The following is an 18511-nucleotide window of genomic DNA, read 5'->3' as shown; positions in this document are numbered from 1 at the left end:
GATAGGGGATCAAATACTTATTTCACTCATTATAATGCACATCAATCTCAGACTTTTGTCTTCTGGGTTTTTTCCTATTGTTATTCTGTCTCTCACAGCTACAATAAACCTACCATTAAAATTATGGACTGGTCATTTCTTCGTCAGAGGGCAAACGGGCAAATTTAGCAGGGGAATCAAATACTTTCCCCCATCACTGTATAGGATAGGATAATCTTCACTGAAAATATTCACTTTGAAAGGTGATCTCCAGGAGGTGCCCAAAAGACAACAGAGGTGGTGCCTATCTCATATGTAACGGGAGGAAGTTCCAAAGGGGAGCTGCTGCCACGCTAAAGGTCCCTCTCCTACTGCAAGCAGAACAGACCTCCTAATGAGAACATATCCACAGGAGGCCCTCTCCTGAATAACACAGGGACCGGAGGAGTAACATAAGAAGCAAGACAAACAACTGCACTTTAGTTCACTCACAAACAAGCTTCCAAAATGTGTTGACCTTTGGACACAAACTTATTTCAATCATATTAATTTATTTGCATTTTGAAGCAAGAAATGGGAGAAATGAGGTCTAACAAAGATAGCTAAAGCCTTTGCCAGATTAGAGTAGAAGAGTCATTATAACCAAGGTTCTTTGTAATATGGCACAATATTTTTTGAGTCCTTGTAGTAGTTACCCGGTAAGTAGGACAGAAATGGATATTAGCAGCTAGGGTCTTGACTATCTTACATATGACCCACATTAGACAATTTTCTCATGTTACGATACCTGTCTGTTGTAATGGTAAGGGTATCTGTGCCCTTGCAGTACCTCTCTCCTACAAGTTTAATGAGCTTCTTCTTTGCATGATCATCCAAGTTGAGGCTTGAAAGTTTAACCTGGAGAGAAATCAGTCTCTTAGCAAGTTGATAGCAAGTTCAATCCCCAAGGTAGAAAAGAAAGGTCAATGAGTTATTGCACATAAAACATGATGTTGCTGCATTCAGTTTTGCAGGTCGCAAATACGAGGGCCTAATATTAGCCCCAAGCTCAAACAGGTGACTTCATGCAAACCACACACACACAAAAATACATCACAGCTGTCTTTTAGATTGAAGTCCTCAAAAGTTGAGCACAGTACCAGGAGACTGGCATCTGTTTAATTTCATCATTTATTCTGATTTTGCTAGTCCTGGCACTATGCACAAGGCTAAGCACAGCAGTAACACCTTGACCCAGGTCACTGGAAACCTTATTCAGGCATCTCCATATATTTTACAGCACGTTATTACAGCCATTGCTTTCCTTTTTGAAAATCAGAGTTGAGACTATGCTTACATGCAGTACCCCAGCATGAGGTACTACACAATCCTTAGAAATAAGCTACGGGAAAATTTGGATCTCATTCTACTATTTCTCAATCAGCAGAAACAAGGCCAGTAAAGAATCTTAATGGAAAAAGCAAATATTATATTTAAGGGTTGAAAAACCAAGGGATGAAAGTCTCAGAAAGAGCACTAAGAGGCTTTTAAAAAGCCAAGTGCTAGGAAGAAAATCCTAACTGGAGAATAAATAAAGAACAAATTAAATTTTGTGACTCAAAACAGACTTGAGCTGCTCAGTGTAAGAACTATCTTCAAGCAAAGGATTAAGAACATGTTAAACTAACAAAAGCTCAAAGTAGTGCTCAGGTGCAATTTTAGTTTGCTATATTGTGTTAAGACTAAAGAAACTTGCTACACAGAAGAATTTTTGAGAATTCTAAGGAAAAACCATCTTCCGCAGAAACTGCTGCTTGCCTTCTATCACTGTGCCATTGAGAGCGTGCTCACTTATGGCTTATGTGTGTGGTACGGAAGCTGTACTACCCGGGACAGGATGGGGTTGTGCAGGGTTGTTAAGGCAGCAGAGAGCATTGTTGGCTGCCCACTCTCCACCTTAGAGCAGATTTATGCCACAAGGTGCCATAGGAAGGCACTGGACATAGTAAAAGATCCATCGCATCCTGGTCACTGTCTCTTCGAGCTCCTGCCGTCGGGACGGAGATACAGGACGATGAAGACAAGAACAAGCCGTCTTAAGAACAGCTTCTTCCCCAGAGCGATCTCGGCCCTGAATGGGAAGCCTGGACTTTGAAAGTCATCTAATCTTCCTTGCTGTTTTATACTGTATTGTTTTAATTAGTGTTTTTATAGTTGATTTGATTTTGTGTGGAGTGCCCTACCTGGGTGGATGGAGCAGCCAAGTAATTTCGTTGTCCCCGAGAGGGGGCAATGACAATAAAGATATTATTATTATTATTATTATTATTATTATTATTATTATTATTATTATTAATTCAGAACACTACCACTTCAAAGAGAAAGTATGAGCTGGGGAAAATAATATTTTTGAATGCTTCCCTAGATAAAAAGTTCCCTGAATGTAGTAAACTACTACATCAGGAAGACACATTACCCCAGCCTTCTCCCAAAGTACTAGTTTACTACACTCAGGGAACTTTTTATTTCAGGTGCTTTAACAAATGAGGCTCCTTGCCACCTCTGTGGTTTGAAGTAGTACTATTCGGAATTCTACGATTTTGTTAGGTTCTATGCTAAGTAAGACTACAAGTCCTGTCTCACGAGTGTGAGTGTCTTTTGAGTGTCAACAGGTGTATAGATAGAGGGTAGGGAAAGGTTCAGAAAAGGGCAACCAAAATGATCTATGAAGAAAGGTTGCAGCAACCCAACTCCCTCAACCATTCCTCATAAGGCTTGGTTTCCAGACCCATGATCAGCTTGGTCACCTTCCTCTGCACACATTCCAGCTTGTGAATATCTCTCTTAAATTGTGGTGCCCAGAACTGGATGCAGGAGTCTAGGTGAGGTCTGACCATGGCAGAATAGAGTGGTACTAATCCTTCCCTTGATCTGGACACCAGACTTCTCTTGATGCAGCCTAGAATAGCATTCACATGTTTGCTGCTGCATCACACTACTGACTCATGTGAAGCTTGTGGCCCACCAGGACCCCTAAATCCTTTTCACATGTACTGCTAGTTAGCCAAATGTCCTTCATCTTATATTTGTGCATCTGGTTCTTCCTGCCTAAGTGCAGAACCTTACATTTGTCCCTATTGAAATCCATTTTGTTGGCCCAGTTTTCCAATCTGTTAAGGTCAACTTGAATCCATATTCTATCTTCTGTGGCAGTAGCTAGTTTGGTGTTATCTGCAAATCTGATGAGCCGAGAAGAGTTAGTTACCACTGCCTTAGATTGTCTTGGAAAACTTAAAGGACTGTCTTCCCTCATATGAATGTGTGTGTAAATTAAAGATTTTCTTTGGGCTCTTGCTGCAAGTCCACTTGTTCTTTGAAATTTTATGTGTATTTGTGTGTGTAAGAGCTTTTTAATAGTGGCACAAAGTATCTTGAACTTCCTCCTGTTAAGTTAATTCTACCTCTTCCCTGCTGGTGCTTCAGAAAAAGATTCCCCCTTCCTGAAAATTTTGAGAACTCTTAAGTTTTTGAAGGTGTTTTTTTTAGCTGCTCCAGTTTACTTGCCCTTGCTGAGGTTGAATGTAATGGGCCAGTTTACTGACTGATGGTATCATGTGTCTTTTTACAGTGGTACCCCGCAAGACGAATGCCTCGCAAGACGGAAAACCCGCAAGACGAAAGGGTTTTCTGTTTTGGAGGCGCTTCGCAAGACGAATTTCCCTATGGGCTTGCATCGCAAGACGAAAGCCCATAGGGAAATGCTGGCGGTCGGGAGCAAAGACTTTCGCCCACAGCTGGCCTTCAAAAGAGGACCTCTTCTGAAGGCCGGCGAAGGGCAAAAGTCTTTGCTCCCCCCCGCCTGCCTTCCCCCCGCCTGCCCCAGGCGATCTTAAAATGCTGGCGGGCGGACTTCCGGTCGGCGCCAGCGTTAATGGCGGTCCTCTTTCCGAGCTCCGGAGGAGGACTGCTCTGCGAGTTCGGGTCTAACCCGCTACGGCAAGCGGGGGACCCCTAAAATCACAGGCGCGGAAGCCTGTGAACAAGGAGACTCGGTGGGCACCAGAAGCGCCCCCCCTTACTGCAGAAAGAGCCTTTTTAAAGGCTCCGGAACGGCATCGGGAGAGCGCGGTGCTGAGAGTCGCTACCCAGCCCGCAGGGTGAAGCCGCGTCGCCATTGACGGAGAGCGCCGATTCCTTCCTGTAAATTTTGGACTAAAAAAACCCGTGAGTAAGACTGAACATCTATTTGAAACTAAAGTATACCTGAAATTTGGCTGAAAACGGGGAAGGAAAAAAAATTAAGGAAGTCTGCCTTCCCCCGACTGCATGACGTTTAAAGCAACGGAAAAGTTAAGCTGCATCCGCATGAAGTATCCTTTGACTATTTAAACCTGACATTGGACCTAGGTTTCCCCTCTAGCAAGCAGGGCAGAGGGGAGGAAAAAAGAGGACATTAAAACCTGCATGATTTACTTAAAAGAAAAAGCCTTCTGCTGTTTTAATACCCTGAAACGGACTGCCAAATAAGACATTAGGACATTGAACTGCCTTTAAACCCTTGGGAAAGTTACATGGTTGAAGTTCTCTTTGATACAAAGTTCCAAGACTTGGTTGTTACAATATATTGGAGTGTGTTGAAAGAGTATCTACTGGAAAAAGTGTCGTACCATATACAGTTTCAAGCCTCCTAACATATTTGTTTTTAACTTCTTTGTCTCCTCACTTGCACATTTTGTGTTGCTCCCCCTAGAGGGCTTAAAGTAACGGCTCTAACAGTTTAAGACAGTGGGATTTTCCATCAGGGGATTGTTTCTGTGGGAACGTCCTTGGGACATGAGTGGCTCAGCAGAAGAGATAACCACCAGAGCCAAAGCTAAGCAACAACAACAGCAACAACAGCAACAGAAGAAAAGAGGCTCAATTACAGGTCTAACTCCTACAGGAACAGCAGGACAAGAAAAAGTGACAGCTGCCTCCATGGAGTCAGTGACACAGGTGTTACTCAAGATAAACCAATCCTTGGAGACTTTGACAAAGCAGAGTACAGAAAATACACAGAAATTAACAGAATTAACAGCGAGATTGGACTTGAACACAAAAAGTGTGACAAGTAATACAGAATCTATAAACAGGTTGATTGAAGAAAACTCTGCAACACGTAAAATTGCAGATGAAGCCAGAAGCGTTGCTGGAGAGACACAGGAGAAGCTAGAACCGATTGCTAAAAAGGTTTATGAACATGACGCAACTTTGTCTTTATTGGAATTACAGAGAAAGGAAAGAAATCTGAAATTAAGATTAATCCCTGAGAGCGAAGGAGACAACCTGGTGGAGTTCCTAACACAAAAGTTTGCTGATTTTGGGGAAGATTTGGAAGAGGAAGAATTTAAGATAACAACAGCATTTAGATTGGGCAGGAGACTGAATAGAAAGACCCCGAGGGATTGCCTGATTACCCTTAGATCCAAGGAAGAAAGAGATAAAATATTAAAACTACATTACCAAAAGGCTCTGCAAATTGAAAATTCATCTATACAAATTTTTAAAGACATCCCTAAATATATTTTGGAGTTGAGAACCTTCTATAAGGATCTGGTTTACCTGCTGAAGAAGAACATCATTCCTTTTAGGTGGGAGTTCCCACAAGGATTGTCCTTTGACTACAAGGGAAAGAAAGTGAAAATAAAGACAATACAAGATAAAGAGAAGTTCTTGGAAAGAAACCAAGAGGACCTACAGAAGGGAACTGTGGACCCAATTGCAGAACAAAGGAGAGCACTAGATATTCTGAACCTACCGTTTGGACTCAACCCACCACCATCAGAGGAAGAGCAACAACTGGGAGCGGTTGGAGGAACAACGGAAAAGTAACAAGATGGCCCTGCAATTCCTTAGTTGGAATTGTAATGGGCTCAACATGCCTTTGAAGAGACGTCAAGTGTTTCATATTTTGAAAAGAGAACAATTGGATTTGATATGTTTACAAGAAACCCATATAACCAGAACACACAGGAAACTACTTATAAATAAAAGATTAGGACAAGAATTTATTTCATCGGACAAAGTTAAGAAAAGAGGAGTTGTGATTTATGTAAAAGAGAAATGGGTTCCAAAAATGATGTTTAAAGATGAACAAGGAAGATACCTGGCAGTTGAAATACAAGTACAAGGAGAAAATTTTTTAATAGTTGGAGTCTATGCACCAAATGAAGGCAAGGCGGAATTTTTAAAGAAGCTTCATGAAACTCTGATGGACTATTTGGATTACAATGTAATAATTATGGGAGATATGAATGGTGTGGTTTCTACAAATATGGACAAGGCACAAAGACTGACAATCTCAAAGGAAGGGAGACTTCCGAAGACCTTCTCTGAAATGACTGAAAACATGGACCTAATAGATATATGGAGAACGAGGAACCCTCTTGAGAGAGAAGGAACATTCTTTTCCCAAGCAATGATGACCTGGACCAGAATTGATCAAATTTGGATCACTAGTGGGATGGCTCCAAAGATTAAGAAGGTAGAAATCTGCCCAAAGACATGCTCCGACCATAACGCCGTGAAGATGGAAATGAAACTTACAACAACTGGTCAATTCAGATGGAGGATGAATGACACCCTGTTTAGAGACAAGGAGATCCACATGAAGGCCCAAAAAACTCTAAAGGACTATTTTGAAATAAATCTAAAGGCTGATGTGGAAAAAAGAGTGATCTGGGACGCAAGTAAAGCTGTGATGCGAGGTTTTTTGATTCAACAAAATTCAATTAAAAAGAGAAAGCAGAATGAGAAGAAGGAAAAGATTTTGGAAAAGATAAAAGAAGGAGAGAAAAAAATTAAGATCAAGACCAAAGTCCCAGGAGATTTTGAGAGAGATTAAGCTATACCAGACACAATATATGGAATTGATGAATCAAGAGATTGAGTGGAAGCTAAAGCAAATGAAACAAAAGACATTTGAATCGGCAGATAAATGTGGTAAACTTCTGGCATGGCAATTGAAGAAAAGGCAGAAACTAAATACAGTTACAAGCCTAGAAGTGGATGGAAAGAATATATCTAAACCTAATGAGATTAGAAACTGTTTTCTGAGCTATTTCAAAAAACTTTATTCTCAAGGGCCACAAAATGAAGAGGACATAGATAAATTCCTTAATAAATATGGATTACAAAAAATCTCTCATCAAAGTAAGGTGGATTTAAACCAGAGAATAACAGAACAAGAGATAGAGGGTGCCATTCAGGACATGCAACTGGGCAAATCTCCAGGACCAGATGGATTGACTTCCAGATACTACAAAGCTTTGAAGGAGTGGTTGGTTCAACCGTTAAAGGAAGTCTGCAACGAGATCTTAGAGGGGGAAAAGGCACCAGAGTCGTGGAAGGAAGCATATATTTCACTCATACCAAAGACTGAGACTGAAAAGACTCAACTTAAGAACTACCGCCCAATATCATTACTTAATGTGGAGTACAAAATTTTTGCAGACATTTTGGCGAAAAGATTTAAAAGAGTGTTGATGGAGAAGATTCATAGGGACCAAGCAGGCTTTCTCCCAAAGAGGCATTTATCAGACAATGTAAGGAATATAATAGACATTTTGGAACGGCTAGAGGTGAACATAAACACCAAAGCAGTGTTGATTTTTGTGGACGCGGAGAAAGCCTTTGATAATATTTCTTGGAGTTTTATGAAAAAGAATCTTCATGGGATGGGGGTAGGCCAAGGATTTGAGAATGGTATGGGTGCGATATACTCTGAACAAAAAGCTAAGCTGATTGTAAATAATGTGATAACTGAGGAACTGAAGATAGAAAAAGGAACACGACAGGGGTGCCCAATCTCCCCATTCCTTTTTATTTCTGTTCTGGAGGTGTTGCTGAATATGATTAGAAATGACCAGCAGGTTAAAGGTGTACAGGTCGGGGTTAAACATTACAAGCTAAAGGCTTTTGCAGATGACCTAGTATTGACTTTACAAGAGCCAGACACTAGTACGAAAAGGGTGTTGGAGATAATCCAACAATTTGGCCAGGTAGCTGGATTCAAACTGAACAAACAAAAGACTAAAGTCTTAGAAAAAAACTTAACAGTCATGGAGAAGGAGAAATTCCAAGAAGAGACAGGTTTGACAGTGGTTAAGAAGGTGAAATACCTAGGGGTTTATCTGACATTTAAAAATTTGAACTTATATAAGGACAACTATGAAAAATGCTGGTCAGAAATTAAAAAAGATCTAGAAATATGGTCAAATTTGAAATTGTCAATGTTAGGCCGAATTGCAGTTATTAAGATGAATGTATTGCCTAGAATGTTATTCTTGTTTCAAACTTTGCAGATTCTTGACAAGATGGACTGTTTCAAGAGGTGGCAGAAAGACATTGCGAAATTTGTCTGGCAGGGCAAAAAGCCCAGAATAAAATTTAAAGTACTTACAGATGCAAAAGAAAGAGGGGGATTTGCCCTGCCGGACTTAAAATTGTACTATGAAGCAGCAGCGTTCTGCTGGCTGAAAGAGTGGATGCTCCTCGAGAATACAGATATCTTGGATTTAGAAGGTTTCAATAATACATTTGGTTGGCATGCATATCTATGGTATGATAAAATCAAAGTGCATAGGGCCTTTAAAAACCATATTGTTAGAAAAGCGTTGTTTAATGTATGGATAAGATATAAAGACTTGTTGGAAAATAAAACCCCTAGATGGTTGTCACCTTTGGAGGCTAAGGCAATGAAGAAACTCAATATGGAGGCTGGATGGCCAAAATATTGGGAAATTTTGGAACAAGATGGAGATAAATTGAAATTACAGAGTCATGAGAAATTGAAACCAAAAGTACAAGATTGGCTCCATTATTATCAAATAATGGAGGTGTATAAACAAGATAGGAAAATTGGCTTCCAGGTGGAAAAATCAAAATTAGAGACGGAATTGTTAGAACCCAATACTAAGAATTTGTCAAGAATGTATAATTTGCTGCTGAAATGGAATACACAAGATGAAATAGTTAAATCGGCTATGATTAAGTGGGCACAGGACATTGGTCATAACATTATGTTTGCTGACTGGGAATGGTTGTGGAACACCGGTATAAAATTCACGGCATGTAATGCCTTAAAGGAAAACATTATGAAAATGATCTACAGGTGGTACATGACCCCAGTCAAGCTAGCAAAAATTTATCATTTGCCTGACAATAAGTGTTGGAAGTGTAAAGAAACTGAAGGTACTTTCTATCACCTTTGGTGGACGTGCCCGAAGATTAAGGCTTTCTGGGAAATGATATATAAGAAAATGAAAAAGGTACTTAAATGTACTTTTCCTAAGAAACCAGAGGCCTTTCTCTTGGGCATAGTCGGCCAATTGGTGTCAAAGAAAGACAGAATTTTCTTTATGTACGCCACGACAGCAGCAAGAATACTTATCGCAAAGTATTGGAAGACACAAGATCTACCCACCCTGGAAGAATGGCAGATGAAAGTGATGGACTACATGACATTGGCTGAGATGACTGGCAGAATCCGTGATCAGGGGAAGGAGACGGCGGAAGAAGAATGGAAGAAGTTTAAAATTTACCTTAAGGACTACTATAAACTGCGTGAATGTTAGAATGTCGAGGTTTTGAGAAAGAAAGGGTTACAGCGATATAAGATTAGAATGAAGGAAAGATTAAGAGGACAGAGGCTTGACAGAACTATTTAGAAGTTGCTGAAAAACTTTGGACATTGGGATACAGAAAGGGGAGGTATGGGGGAGTCCGAGAAACAAGGTTTATGAAAAAAAGGGTACGAAACTATACATGTTTGTATGTCTTTTTATATGTTTGTATTGTTTTAAATTTTTTTTTGTAAAACCAATAAAAATCTTTAAAAATAAAAAATAAAATGCTGGCGGGCGGGAGCGAAGCGTTCGCTGCCGACCCCCAGCATTTTAAAATCTCCCCCTCTCCCGGGGAGATTTTAAAATGCTGGGGGTCGGGAGCGTTCGCTGCCGACCCCCAGCATTTTAAAATCTCCCCGTGTCCCGGGGAGATTTTAAAATGCTGGGGGTCGGGAGCGGGGAGATTTTAAAATGCTGGGGGTCGGCAGCGAACGCTTCGCTCCCGACCCCCAGCATTTTAAAACGCTGTTCCGAAGCGGGGCGGGGGGGCGGGAACACCTGCCCCAGCCGCCCCACTTCGGAACGCTGTTCCGAAGGGGGGCGGGGGGCGGGAACACCTGCCCCAGCCGCCCCCCTTCGGAACGCTGTTCCGAAGCGGGGCGGGGGGGCAGGAACACCCGCCCCAGCCGCCCCACTTCGGGACGCTGTTCCGAAGCGGGGCGGGGGGGGCGGGAACACCTGCCCCAGCCGCCCCACTTCGGAACGCTGTCCTCCGCTGTCCCGGTTTTTTTAAAATGCTGGGGGTGGGAAGAAAAGCCCTTGTCCTCCCCCCCCAGGCCTTCAGAAGAGGTCCGGGGACAGACTGTCCCCGGACCTGGTCTGAAGGCGGTTTCCCTAGGAACGCATTAATTGATTTTCAATGCATTCCTATGGGAAACCGTGCATCGCAAGACGAAAAACTCGCAAGACGAAGAGACTTGCGGAACGAATTAATTTCGTCTTGCGAGGCACCACTGTATTTGGTTATGCATTTAGGATTTGATGGTTTGCTATTTTGTAGACCATAAAAGGTAAAGGTAAAGGGACCCCTGACCATTAGGTCCAGTCGTGACCAACTCTGGGGTTGCCAGCGCTCATCTAGCTTTATTGACCGAGGGAGCCGGCGTACAGCTTCCTGGTCATGTGGCCAGCATGACCAAGCCGCTTCTGGCGAACCAGAACGGCGCACGGAAAAGCCCGCTGGGAAGGTACTTTGATGTGCTTTTGAACTGCTAGGTTGGCAGAAGCAGGGACCGAGCAACGGGAGCTCACCCCGTCGCAGGGATTTGAACCGGCGACCTTCTGATCAGCAAGTCCTAGGCTCTGTGGTTTAACCCACAGCACCACCTGCATTTACTGTGTTCTATCAAAAGCAAGTCAAATTGGGCTGCCCAATGATTGAAGAATTTTACCTTCTTTTTAACCAATCTGCCAAGTAAATTTAAGTTAGCGAAGTTTAGTTTCTGTGAGGCTTCATGTTCACATCTTTCCTCCTGACCCAGGCTTGGTTTAATGTGATTTACTCCCAAGATTCAGGTGACAGGCTCACAATGTGCTACATCTTATGAAAAATGGTGCAGTTAATGCACATACCATATTTTGGTGTGATATTTTAATGCTTAGGTGTGATATTTTAATGCTTAGGGATTCGAACCGGTGACCTTCTGATCGGCAAGTCCTAGGCTCTGTGGTTTAACCCACAGCGCCACCCGCGTCCCTTTTGTAGACCATGTTAAATATTTAAATAAATCCATTTTCTGAACATTTGAACGTTACAGATTCTGTCATGGCAATTTTGCAACACACTAGATGTACACAGATCCTCCCAGGTCACCAAGGTCTCACTGGAGTGGCAAACACATGGCTGGGAAACTGAGCCCTATCACTTGAGCAGGGTGGGGGCACACATAATGGGACGCTTCTCCATTCTAAACACACTCTGCCATAAAAGACAAGCATATCAGAGGGAAGGCTAGACTAGATACTTTGTTCCATACAAGCTTTTTTAAATGCACAGGGAGGGGTTTGTTTTTGTATGGAGCATTCCATCATGCAAATCCCACATGCAATTTGAAATGGTATAGCCGACACAGCTTCATCAGTCCAGCGAGAACTGTGCTGCAGCCCCCATTCAAAACAGTCTCAATACCGACTTCCGGGTTAGCGCGAAAGGCTAATGGCGGATTCCCTCCAAGCTCCGGAGGGAATCTGCTCCGTGGAAGACGGGTCCTGCCGTGGCGACGACGCGGGGACCCTCAGAAACCACAGGCGCGGAAGCCTGTGGACTTGGTGACTCGGCGGGCACCATTTGCGCCCCCCGACCCGCGAAGAAGCCTTTTTTAAAGGCTTCGGAGCGGGTGACGGAGAGTGGCATGGTGCTGTGAGTAAACCGCTTCTTCTACGGAGTGAAGCCGCAAGCCATGGCCGGAGAGCGCTGACTTCTTTCCTTGAACATTCGGACTGCAAAAAGTAACAACCCGTGAGTAGTACGGAAATTGGACTTAAAAATCTCCTTTCCTTTGAATTCGGTACGATCGGGGGAAGCGTTAAAAGGAAGTCTGCCCCCTGTCTTGCAGACAATTCAAAGCAAGAATTGGATAACTAAGGTCGAGAGACTACTTCTCTCTGTGTGAGACAAAAGTTATTAATTCCACGATTTGGCATTAGAAGTTTTGTGCTGGAGGATAAGAATGCACACGAAAGCTCATACCAAGAACTAACTTAGTTGGTCTTTAAGGTGCTACTGGAAGGAATTTTTTTATTTTGACTATGGCAGACCAACACGGCTACCTATCTACAGCTGTCAAACAAGCTGTCAGAATTTGGAAAATTTGTTTCTTGTTATTTCTGCTGGCTAGTTTTGATTTACTTGACTTTAAGTTGTTGAAAATAAAGAAGATACAAAATAAAGTAACCTGACTGTTGGAAAAAGAATACTAAGTAACTAGAATCCCTCTAGAGGGGGTTCTGAGACATTACAATGGCTGCAGATGGAAAAATACAGGCTGAATTGGATAGAATGTTCTTTCTCTTGGGAAAGTTGCAAGATCAGAGTAAAGCTTTGACTACAGACGTAACAACCTTGAACTTTAAAGTAAATAAATTTGTGGATTGTGCCAAGGACTTGACTCAAAAAAATTCTGCAGCTAAACAGGAGGAGATATGTGTTGATTTGGAGGAGTGGGAAGGAGGAGCTGAAAAGCCGCAGATGAAAAAGGACAACCAGAGGCCTGAAAGAATGGATTATAAAGAAAACAAGACCTGGATGAAGAGAATTTGGTTTGAATTTGAGAATGGAGATTGGAGAGATCTTCCTATGGGGAGATCGGAAGACTTATGGATTACAAATTTGATTAAGACGAAAGTTGGAGCTTTTGGGACATTTGGGCTTAAAAGGAAGAAGAAACATGATTTGGGCTCCGATTTTGAATATGGAGGTCTGGTTGGAAGAAACATAAACCCCACTGGGACAGAGCTTCTCCGAGACTCGATGTCCAACATAAAGGACTACCAACAAAACCGGCAGAGAGGGACTGAGAGAGATTTGAGGGCCTCGGATGTGAGGAATCCAGGCTGAGAACTGATAGACTGATGGATATTTTTTGGGGATCGAAACCGGGAAGGGGGGGGGCGGCGAGAGTTTCGGAATCCAAAGGGTGTATAATTACATCTTGTTCTATGTTATTATTTTTCCCCCTTTAATTAGTTTAAAAATTGGGAAATTTGTGGAAGGGAATGTGGATCGACCTTAGAAAAGGATGTAAATGATGAGCATCGTGGTTTAATTGAGGTTTGTAAGTTAAATTTGGTTAATTAAGAAGAATTAAGTAAAATATCAATAAGGTAATAGTTGGAGAAAAGAACTTGCTGAGTTAACTATTGGAATTAGGATGCAAGAAGGGGAGGTGCGGGGAAGTCAGGGAAAGTGGTTAAGAAAATAAGGATTTGAAATTATGCATGTGTGTCTTTGTTTGTGTGTCTGTGTTATGTATTGTGTATGTCTATATAAACTGTGAAAACCCAATAAAAATTTTATTTTAAAAAAAAAAAAACAGTCTCAATACCATCTGCATTTCACCTTCAAACCTCTCCCTGTCCCATTCCTCCCGGCAGATTATGTTGACAAAGGATTAACAGGACACCACCAGAAGACAGGACAATCCCGTCTCATTTGATCATAAGTGCTAGGAAAAGCCATAGGGCAGGTTGCTGCATGTTTAATAATCAACATTATATGCAGCCTGTTTTGAAATATACCTCTGAAAAAATAGTACATGGTTTTTATACAGTCTGTTATCTGCATAAAGTAAAACATTGGCTTGGATTGTAGGACATGATTTTAGCAGTATCTTGTCATACAAATACTGCCATCTACCTTACAAAGTGATTTTAGAGATGACTGAAAATGCAAATGAAATGGCTTTTTTTTACAAAAGCAAAATGTGCTCCAAGCTTCTCCAATCCTAGCCTCCACCAACCCTCATTTTCTCTGCTTTAGGTTTTAAGTGGGGAAGGGCCAGCGTGGTGGCAGTGTGTCTTCCTTGCAAGCTAAAGGTCCCACGTTCAGTATTCATCATCTCCAGGCTGGGAAGGAATCCTGTTTGGAACCTGGAGAACGGCTGGCAGTCAGTGTGGACAAACTAAGCTAGATGGTGCAGTAGTTTGACTCTGGAACACAGGAAGATGACTTATATTAAGTGGCTTGGGCAAAGTCATTTCTGCTTCTGCAGTATCTTGAATACTGATGAGACAATATTAAATGAATGACCTCACACACAAAAATGGCTGGAAAAAAATATGGCCTTATAGATTCATTATCTCTCTCTCCTAATGCTTTGTTCTATATTCAAAATAGGCATCTAACCTGACCATTAGCTTACAGCACTTAAATCAAATACCATTAGATGTTACTGGATTTTGTGCCAAGAAATGAAGCAATTTCTAATGGGTGGTTCTTCATTTCTTAAGTTAATTGCTTCATCAGTGCAAACAGTTCTTGTACATTGTCTTGCAGTAACAGCAAGTTTAATTTCTGCCTGCTTTGTAATCAAACCAAATGAACTTGTTTTAAGAGCCCTATGTTAAAAATGAAGTTACTTCTGTAGTTTACTTACTGTTAGGGTCACCACTCTTGCTTTAGGATTGCGAACAGATGGGCCTGCTGAAATGTAATCTACTGTGTCAACTTCAATAGGAAAGTGCTGCATACATTTCTCATCATTATCAACATCAGCTGGCCACTCTGTGCAGAAGTCTGAAAAGTGAGCAGTGGGAGCAAGATCACAGCAATCAATCTGGCAATAGCTACTTTGAGAAAAATGTATTAAGAACTTCATCCCTTTCCAAGTAATTAAAGTGGAATATGATGTGAATATGCCAATCAGAGGCATAGCTGTTTACAAATTCCCGACCCTCACCTCTTTTTTTTAATAAAAGTCAAGTGCTGAGAACAAAGAATAGCCTGCTAGCATTGCCTTCCACCTATTTTTAATCAATGAAAGAGATCTGAAACTTACCTTTAAGAGCAGCACAGTGCTTCCTGATGGCAACTGGTGTCAGATGCAAAAAATTGGGGATCTGAAACAAGATGTAACTCATAGTCTAAATCTAATACATAATGTAAAACATCTAAATGAGGACAAAGGACTCCTTCAGTATCGCTAAGCAGCAAGTAAAATACTTAAGTAAAGTACTTAATTCGTTCCAGAGGTCCGTACTTAACCTGAAACTGTTCTTAACCTGAAGCACCACTTTAGCTATTGGGGCCTCCTGCTGCTGCCGCGCTGCCGGAGCACGATTTCTGTTCTCATCCTGAAGCAAAGTTCTTAACCTGAAGCACTATTTCTGGGTTAGTGCAGTCTGTAACCTGAAGCGTATGTAACCCGAGGTACCACTGTACAACAGTTAATTTATATGTAAAAGCACAGTTAACACAACTTGCTTCCCCCCCACCCCCCAAGGACTGTGCATTGGTCAGAAGGTATAAAAGTCCAATACGGATATGAAAAAAAAACCAGAATTTTCCCTTGAAAATAGAATAGGTTCAGCTGTTTTGAACAGATGGAATGGTTCAACTATAGAAATCTGAGGGCATAGCAGTCCAAGACAGAGTATGTATTTGTGGGGTGGCATTGCAGTACCCCCTTGACATTATTGAATAACAGCTTCATACCAATATTAAAGTAAACTACTTAGAGTCTTTTTGAAAGATTAAGAATAGGAAAGCAAAGGAAATGAGCGAAGCTTTCTGTTACAAGGCACTTAACATTATGCAACTGGGGCAGGGAATAATCTCTCTTGCTGTAAAGGTTCGTAGCCTCAGGAAAAGATATATGGAGTCCATTTCAGTTAAATGCTGTGGAGATTGCGCGCTTCAATGGTACAGGGACAGGGGGAAATGTGGCTTACTTCTGCTCGATCTGTCAGTAGCTTTTGATATCACTGATCATGGCATCCTCCTGATCCAATTTAGTGAGATGGGCTCTGAATGCACCATATTACAGTGCTTTTGTATTTTCAGGGGTGTGTTCAGAGAGTAGCACTGGGTAAGTGCTCCTCAAACCCTAGCAATTGTGCTATGGGGTTCCACAGGGTACTATCATTTCCACAGTGCAATTTGACATCTATATTGTGGGGTCATTAGGAATTTTAGAGCAAGGTGTCAGCATTATGCTCTACTTCTCCATAACATATGAACCATGAGAGACTGTGAAAGCTCAGAATTGGGTGTCTGAAAATAGTTTGACCACTAAACTGGGCACAAATCCTTGGAAAATGGAGGCTCTTTGGGTGCGTTGTTCCTACGTTTGGGAGACAGGCATGACAGTTACCTGTTCGGCCTGTTCTGGATGGGGTTGCACTTCCTCTGAAGGAGCAAGTGCATAGCTTGGAGGTATTCCTGGAAACATCTGTCAATAGAGACCCAAGTATCCTCTGTGACTAGGACTATTGACATCTGTCAATAGAGACCCAAGTATCCTCTGTGACTAGAATTTGCTGCCAAGGAGTGTGGTGGAGTCTCCTTCTCTGGAGGTCTTTAAGCAGAGGCTTGACAACCATATGTCAGGAGTGCTCTGATGGTGTTTCCTGCTTGGCAGGGGGTTGGGCTCGATGGCCCTTGTGGTCTCTTCCAACTCTATGATTCTATGACTGCCTTTTACCAATTTCATCTGGTCCACCAGGTATAGCTTGACCACTGGTTACCATGCATTGGTAACCTCAAGGCTGGATTACTGCAATGCGCTCTATGTGAGATTGTCCTTGGGCTTGGGTCGAGAAGCTCCAGCTGGTGTTGAATGTTGTGGTCAGTTTGTTGATGGTTAAGAAAATTGTTGAAGCATCTGCACTTTCTACCCATCAACTACCGAGACAGGTTCAGGGTCCTTGCACTAATTTGCAAGTCTTAATTTGCAAGTTTCAACTTTAAAACACCTAGAATCATAGAATCATAGAGTTGGAAGAGACCACAAGGGCCATCGAGTCCAACCTCCTGCCAAGCAGGAAACACCATCAGAGCACTCCTGACATATGGTTGTCAAGCCTCTGCTTAAAGACCTCCAAAGTAGGAGACTCCACCACACTCCTTGGCAGCAAATTCCACTGTCAAACAGCTCTTACTGTCAGGAAGTTCTTCCTAATGTTTAGGTGGAATCTTCTTTCTTGTAGTTTGGATCCATTGCTCCGTGTCCGCTTCTCTGGAGCAGCAGAAAACAACCTTTCTCCCTCCTCTATGTGACATCCTTTTATATATTTGAACATGGCTATCATATCACCCCTTAACCTCCTCTTCTCCAGGCTAAACATGCCCAGCTCCCTTAGCCGTTCCTCATAAGGCATCGTTTCCAGGCCTTTGACCATTTTGGCTGCCCTCCTCTGGACACGTTCCAGTTTGTCAGTGTCCTTCTTGAACTGTGGTGCCCAGAACTGCACGCAGTACTCCAGGTTTGGTCTGACCAGAGCAGAATACAGTGGCACTATTACTTCCCTTGATCTAGATGCTATACTCCTATTGATGCAGCCCAGAATTGCATTGGCTTTTTTAGCTGCCGCGTCACACTGTTGGCTCATGGCAAGTTTGTGGTCAACTAAGACTCCTAGATCCTTTTCACATGTACTGCTCTCAAGCCAGGTGTCACCCATCTTGTATTTGTGCCTCTCATTTTTTTTGCCCAAGTGCAATACTTTACATTTCTCCCTGTTAAAGTTCATCTTGTTTGTTTTGGCCCAGTTCTCTAATCGGTCAATGTCGTTTTGAAGTGTGATCCTGTCCTCTGGGGCGTTAGCCACCCCTCCCAGTTTGGTGTCATCTGCAAATTTGATCAGGATGCCCTTGAGTCCATCATCCAAGTCGTTGATAAAGATGTTGAATAAGACCGGGCCCAAGACAGAAACCCTGTGGCACCCCACTAGTCACTCTTCTCCAGGATGAAGAGGAACCATTGATGAGCACACTTTGGGTTCGGTCAGTCAGCCAGTTACAAATCCACTGAGTGGTAGCATAGTCAAGACAGCATTTTACCAGCTTCTTTACAAGAATATCATGGGGCACCTTGTCAAATGCCTTGCTGAAATCAAGGTAGGCTACACCTACTGCGTTCCCTTCATCTACCAGGCTTGTAATTCTGTCAAAAAACGAGATCAGGTTAGTCTGACATGACTTATTTTTCAGAAATCCATGCTGACTATTGGTGATCACAGCATTCCTTTCTAGGTGCTCACAGACTGTTTGCTTAATGATCTGCTCCAGAATCTTCCCTGGTATTGAAGTCAGACTGACTGGGCGATAATTATTTGGGTCCTCTCTTTCCCCCTTTTTGAAAATAGGGACAATATTTGCCCTCCTCCAGGCTGCCGGGACTTCGCCTGTTCTCCAGGAATTCTCAAAGATGACTGCCAGTGGTTCTGAGATC

General features: G+C 42.3%; 1 protein-coding gene across 1 annotated transcript in view; it reads right to left on the bottom strand.

Annotated features, from left to right (window-relative positions):
• Window positions 1-18511, bottom strand: part of MRPS35 (mitochondrial ribosomal protein S35) — a 35559-nt gene that overhangs the window by 12606 nt on the left and 4442 nt on the right. Inside the window, exons 4-6 of the mRNA XM_081191066.1 lie at window positions 15119-15179; window positions 14717-14856; window positions 767-876 (exon numbers count right to left, since the gene is read on the bottom strand). Of these exons, the coding sequence (XP_081047192.1) occupies window positions 767-876; window positions 14717-14856; window positions 15119-15179 (311 nt within the window). The remainder of the gene's footprint in view (window positions 1-766; window positions 877-14716; window positions 14857-15118; window positions 15180-18511) is intronic.

Source organism: Podarcis bocagei, assembly GCF_964188305.1.
Source record: "Podarcis bocagei genome assembly, chromosome: 4".
In the NCBI taxonomy this organism is placed as follows: Eukaryota; Metazoa; Chordata; class Lepidosauria; order Squamata; family Lacertidae; genus Podarcis; species Podarcis bocagei.
Note: the sequence above shows the minus strand (reverse complement) of the source record. Positions and strands in the feature narration are given on the sequence as shown.